The 6912-nt window shown below is 34.2% G+C and overlaps 1 protein-coding gene across 1 annotated transcript; it reads left to right on the top strand.

Moving 5' to 3' along the window:
- Window positions 1–2888: 2888 nt before the first annotated feature.
- zgc:171929 (uncharacterized protein LOC100124596 homolog) lies at window positions 2889–6679 on the top strand. The gene is made up of 4 exons (XM_048181395.1): window positions 2889–3061; window positions 5432–5613; window positions 5889–6072; window positions 6291–6679. Exons 1-4 carry the CDS (start codon window positions 2971–2973, stop codon window positions 6602–6604), a joined length of 771 nt encoding a protein of 256 aa, XP_048037352.1. The 5' UTR covers window positions 2889–2970; the 3' UTR covers window positions 6605–6679.
- The last annotated feature ends 233 nt before the right edge of the window (window positions 6680–6912 follow it).

Raw genomic sequence — 6912 nt, 5'->3', positions numbered from 1 at the left:
AAACTTGTACTAAATATAAAATGTTTGAGAGTGCGTAAAAAGATTGTGGAATACTTTAAAAACAATTTTCCTTTTGGCTTTGCAAATGTCATCATCGACAGTGCATAACATCATCAAAAGTTTCAGAGAAACTGGAGAAATCTCTGTGCGTAAGGGACAAGGCCGAAGACCTTTATTGGATGCGCGTGATGACACTGCATCACTCATCGGCATGATTGTGTCAATGACATTACTAAACGGGCCCAGGAATACTTCCAGAAACCACTGTTGGTAAACACGATCCGCCGTGCCATCTGCAGATGCCAACTAAAGCTCTATCATGCAAAAAGAAATCCATGTGTGAACATGATCCAGAAGTGCTGTCATGTCCTGTGGGCCAAAGCTTATTTAAAATGCACTTGCTAGCTAGCTAGATATCAGCCTGTTAGCATTGTTTGAAAATATCGTCATTCGGTATAAACAAAATGTCATTCAGTAAAACCGAAATTTCGGTTAATCCGAATGACTTTTTTGGTGACAAATTTTGTAAAAAAATGAGAAAAGCAGTGTTAATTGTTTATAAAAACCACATTGTTAGCACTTAATGAAACTTCAAAATTAATTATATATCCACTATGTTTTTTTTTACACTTTTAAAAACCTTATTCAAATACAGCAGGGAGAAACAGAGACTGGAACGGTTGTGGGCGTGTCCTTCTGCTCGGCTCATTTGCATACGGTGACATCACAGCACTGATCTGAGAACAGAGTGATGTCGACAGTCTAAAGTTATAAAGGCATTAGAATGAATGTAAAGATGATTTTCTCTTTGCATTTAAATAAAAGCTGTTGAATGAAATTGAGTGTTTTAGCAGCTGAACTACAGGGAAATTCAAAACTAGTCGTGGTGTTTGGTTCACTTTACCTCTAGTGTAACTTTAACCCTATCCAAATGAGTTCTGCTATTAAAATCACAGCATTCAGTGTGATGCAAACATATACAGTGATCTAAATGCACCATATAGAGAGAGATTGTGGAGTATAAAGCGAGCTTCGGCAGACGGCCGTGTGTCTTCTGTCCAGCGGGTGTGGTTCGCATTACAAACAGAGACATTTACCAGTCAAACACGGTGTTCTTCTTCATGTCTAAACAGGCCAGCGCTCAAAGAAACATGCAAATGAGTGTGTGCGGACTGTTTCTCAGTGTGTGCTCTGCACAGCGAGCTCTCCGTCCACCGGAGCGTCTGACGCGGCACGACTCGCGGCACATTTGCATACAGTTACGGTGAGACGGTCTTCATCAGGAGACTAGAGTCATCACACTTTACAATAAGGTTAATGCATTAACTAACATTAACTACACTGAAAAAAACTATTGTTGGTTTAACTTACAAAAGTCACCTGGATGCCTTAAAATTTTGAGTTCAGTGAAATTAAAAATTTGAGTTAATACAATGAAGGCAATTGATTTAATCAACAGAAACTGAAAATATTGTGTTATCTACATTAATTATTGAAGTTGATTTGACAAAAGAAAAAATTTTGTGATAACAAATCATGAAAATATTTTTTTACTTTTACTTTTTATTCATCTTTGTTAATGTTAGTTAATAAAAATACATGTTCATTGTTAGTTCAGCTCAGGTCCATTAAATAATATTAACAGATATAATTTTGATTTTAGAAATGTATTAGTAAATGTTTAATTTAATACTAAGACTAATAAATGCTTTAAAATTATTCTATTTTCATGTTAACAAATGAAACCCTTTCATTACAATTTTTATATTTTGAATTAGTTTTGATTTTTCTATTTTTATTTTAGTTAAATTTTTATTGATTTTTAGTCACTTTTTATTACTTTTTGTAAAGCGACCCTGAGGCACTATATAAATAAAAATTACTATTGTTATTTTGTTGTGTATTTTTATCATTTTTATTTGATTATTAATTTTAATATTAACATTAATTAACAATGATCAACACATTTGTTACAGTATTTATTCATCTTTGTTACTTAATTAATAAAAATACAGAATACGTCCATTAAATCATATTAACAGATACAAGTTTTGAGTTTAGAAATCTATTAATAAAAGTTTAAATTAACTAATAAATACTTCAAAATAGTTTTATTTTCATGCAGGTAAGTAATGTTAACAAACGTAACCCTTTCTTTATGGTTTTTATTAATATTTTGAATTCGTTTATATTTTCCGTTTTAGTTAAATTTGTATTGATTTTTAATCAATTTTTGTAAAGCAGCCTTGAGGTCTTGAAATGCGCTTTTATATAAATAAAAAATATTATTATTATTTTGTTGTGTATTTTTTGTCATTTATTTATTTGTATTTTTTTTTTCACTTTGAGTTATTTTAGTATATAAAGGTTAAAACTAAATGAAAATGAGGCATGTTGCCTTGGCACACTTTTCAACATTTTTATTTTTGTTCAAGTAACACAATTTTCTCCTGTAGCCGAGTATAATAACGTGTGTTCGGCGCAGTTAGACTGACAGGTAACTGATGGGAAAGCTTTAGACGAGTCTGAAGAAAAGCACACCTGTCAGGACTAGAGAATCCATTCAGGCTCTTCACCGGGAGGTTAACAGATAGTCAACAGTAAAGGAGGCGATTTGAATTGCCTTTGTCCCAGTTTGGGCGACATAAACCCGACAGACAATCAAGTGGAACGTGAAATAAAAGCAAGATTTTCCTAGCAGTGCGGCTGTGCGGCGCTCCTGTTAGAGCGGCCGTGCCCTTCAGCCCCACAGCTCCATTTGCATGGCAGGTCCAGTTAAATGAGGAGACCAGATTCTCTCTACCTGGCATGCAAACCAGCGGAGCAGCAGTTAAAGCACAGGTGTGTCCTGCTGCCGGAGCCTCTCTCCAGAGATATGGAAATCATCCGCTCTGAGATTGACTCTCTAGACACCGTACAGCCGTAAGTAGAGGACTTTCCTCTGAACGCAGCGGCTGCAGGAGATCCAGGATGCCGCGCTCGTTCCTGGTGAAGAGGAAGCAGTCGGCGTGCGGCGGATGGCAGTGGAAGGAGTCGGACGCCTGCCTCGCTCCAAACGCAGGTACTGAACGCTGAAAGAGATCCTACAGGGAAAGTTACAAACAAACGTTCTTCTGGTAACGTTAATAGTTCTTTAAAAATGTTCTCAAAACGTTATTTATACATCATTCACGGAACGTTTTTTGTTGGACGTTCATCTAACGTTTTTTAAATGCTTCCACTTGTTTCAGAACGTTCTGAGAACATTCAAAGGTAACGTTCCCATAACGTTTGACGAATGATGCAATGGAACGTTCACATAACCAAGAAAAAACATTTTTAAAACATCTGGACAGTTAGAGAACAATCAGAAATAAATGTTCTCTAAACATATTTTTTGTTAGCTTGACTTTCTTTTCTGAAAAATGAAAGTAAATGAGTCCACATTTGTTTTATAGCACTTTATTCTTACTGGATGATGACTTGATGTTTGTTTCTCCTGTGGTTTAAAACACTTAATATTCAGATAATTATTGATTTGACGGCACTGACACTATCAAAACTGAACTGATCTGAATAATGACTCTATTGAGCTGCTTTACAGCTTCATTTGTCTCATATTTGATGAAGTTTACATCAGTGATTCAGTTTTTTTTTCTGTTTATTACTGTGAAACTATCTGTATTATATAAAGCGCTATAGAAATAACACTGACATGACTGAAGTAGTAAAACATGTAAGAAATCCAAATTACCCTATTTTTTGTGCTGAAAACCAAAAAAAAATCACTGAGAAAAATATTTTATTTTATTTTAATTAATTAATTTCTTTGTGCTGAAAACCAAGCATAAAAACCTGAGGAAATGTTTTTTTTTTTAAATTATTTTGTTATTTTTATTATTTTTTTGTGCTAAAAAGCACACAAAAAAACTGAGAAAAAATATTTTATTTTATAATATATTTTTTTGTGCTGAAAACCAAACACAAAAAAAGAGGAAAATATTTTATTTTGTTATATTTCAATTATTTTTTTGTGCTGAAAATCACAAAAAAACCTGAGAAAAAATATATATATTCTTTTATTTTATTTAATTTCTTTGTGCTGAAAACCAAGCACAAAAACCTGAGGAAATGTTTTTTTTTAATTATTTAATTATATTTTTTATTTTATTTTTTGTGCTAAAAAGCACACAAAAAAACCTGAGAAAAATATTTTATTTATTTATTTATTTTGTGCTGAAAACCAAACAAAAAAAACAGAGAAAAAATATTTTATTTTATATTTTTTTTTTGTGCTGAAAATCAAACACACAAAAAAATTATTTTATTACATTTCAATTATTTCTTTGTGCTTTAAATCACAAAAAAACCTGAGAAAAACATATATATTCTTTTATTTTATTTAATTTCTTTGTGCTGAAAACCAAGCACAAAAACCTGAGGAAATGTTTTTTTTTTTTAATTATTTTATTATATTTTTTTATTAATTTTTTTGTGCTAAAAAGCACACAAAAAACCTGAGAATTTTTTTTTGTTTGTTTGTGCTAAAAACCAAACAAAAAAACCTGAGAAAAAATATTTTATTTTATAATATATTTTTTTGTGCTGAAAACCAAACACAAAAAAGAGGAAAATATTTTATTTTGTTATATTTCAATTATTTTTTTGTGCTGAAAATCACAAAAAAACCTGAGAAAAAATATATATATTCTTTTATTTTATTTAATTTCTTTGTGCTGAAAACCAAGCACAAAAACCTGAGGAAATGTTTTTTTTTAATTATTTAATTATATTTTTTATTTTTTTATTTTTTTGTGCTAAAAAGCACACAAAAAACCTGAGAAAAATATTTTATTTATTTATTTTTTGTGTGCTGAAAACCAAGCAAAAAAACCTGAGAAAAAATATTTTATTTTATAATATATTTTTTTTTGTGCTGAAAACCAAACACAAAAAGTTTTTTATTTTATTATATTTCAATTATTTCTTTGTGCTTTAAATCACAAAAAAACCTGAGAAAAAAATATATATTCTTTTATTTTATTTAATTTCTTTGTGCTGAAAACCAAGCACAAAAACCTGAGGAAATGTTTTTTTTTTTTTAATTATTTTATTATATTTTTTTTTATTAATTTTTTTGTGCTAAAAAGCACACAAAAAACCTGAGAATTTTTTTTTTGTTTGTTTGTGCTGAAAACCAAGCACAAAAACCTGAGGAAATGTTTTATTTTTTTATTATTTTATTGTATTTTTTTAATTAATTTTTTGCGCTAAAAAGCACACAAAAAAACTGAGAAAAAATATTTTATTTATTTATTTATTTTTTTTGTGCTGAAAACCAAACAAAAATGCTGAGAAAACGTCTCCTGAGCAACACTGGAGCGATAATCGGATGATGTGGGATCTTCTGTAGTGATCTAATGAGTGTGTGTGTGTGTGTGTGTTTCAGTAGCCGTACAGACACACAGTGCTGGTCTGGAATCAGTGTCTGAGCGCATCCATAAACACACACCTGCGTCGGCTGCTCTGGAGTGTCGCAGAGAGGATTATGGGATGGAGAGAGTTCAGCCGTCTCAGAGTTCACTTCCTCTTCCTCTTCCTCCTGCGGCGTTAACATCAGCCCCGCTGAACAAGGTGACGACAGCAACATCATCTACAGATCTTCGGTCTTTATATCCCATAATAGATACCCAGCTGAAGCAGAACGTTCTGGCAAGGTTCACTTAAAGTTATGAACAAACGTTCTTCCAGAAACATTAACAGAACGTTCAAAGTTAATAATGTTCTCAAAGTGTTGTTCATGGAACGTTTCAGTTGGATGTTCATCTAACGTTGTATAAATGTTACTACTTGTTTCAGAACGTTCAGAGAACATTGTGTTTGTACCTGATGTGTTCCTCTGCTCTCAGGCGCGGGAATCCAGCGGCTCGTCCGAGTTTCTGTGTTCGGTGTGTCACAAAGCGTTTCCGCTGCAGCGCATGTTGACGCGTCACCTGAAGTGTCACAGTCTGATAAAGAGACACCCGTGCAGGTACTGCGGGAAGGGCTTCAACGACACCTTCGACCTGAAGAGACACATGAGAACACACACAGGTGAGAACGACTTACTGCGGGTCAAATTAAAGGCTCGTTCACACCAACAACCATAACTATATTAGTTTTGTCGTCTGCTCGAGCTCTTTCAAGCAGGATTCTGATTGGCTGTCAGTGTTGTTTATCGTTCATCAGCTGGAAAAAATCATTCTGAAAGTATATCGTTCCTCTGTGTCGTTATCGTTATAATTGTTCATATAATCGTGACGTGTGCACAGGTATCCGCCCGTACCGGTGTGATCTGTGTGAGAAGGCCTTCACTCAGCGCTGCTCTCTGGAGTCGCACCTGCGGAAGATCCACGGCGTGCGGCAGCAGTACGCGTACCGTCAGCGGCGCTCCAAGATCTTCGTGTGCGAGGACTGCGGCTTCACCTCCAGCCGGCCGGACGAGTACTTCCTCCACGTGAGGCAGCAGCACCCGGGCAGCCCTGCCCTGCGCCGCTACTACCGCAAACACCTGCTGGAGAACCCGTCGCAGCACGGCATCGGCCCCTTCATGCTGTACCCCGCCGCCGCGGGACTCTACATGTGAACACTAACACTTGTGCACTGCTGCGTTAAAACTGATACCCAGCCAACAGGGAACGTTCTGGCAAGGTTCTCTCAACGTTATGAACAAACGTTCTTCCAGTAACATTAATAGAATGTTTGTTTAATAATGTTTTCAAAACAAAAACATTATTTATATATTGTTCAAGGAGTGTTTTTACCAGAAATGTTCATGTAACATTTTTTAAATGTTACTTCTTGTTTCAGAACGTTCAGAGAACATTCAAAAGTAACGTTCCCGTAATGTTTGAAGAACGGAATGTTCACATAACCAAGAAAAAATGTTTTTTA

This window comes from Megalobrama amblycephala, linkage group LG2 (assembly GCF_018812025.1).
Source record: "Megalobrama amblycephala isolate DHTTF-2021 linkage group LG2, ASM1881202v1, whole genome shotgun sequence".
NCBI classification, from domain to species: Eukaryota; Metazoa; Chordata; class Actinopteri; order Cypriniformes; family Xenocyprididae; genus Megalobrama; species Megalobrama amblycephala.
Note: the sequence above shows the minus strand (reverse complement) of the source record. Positions and strands in the feature narration are given on the sequence as shown.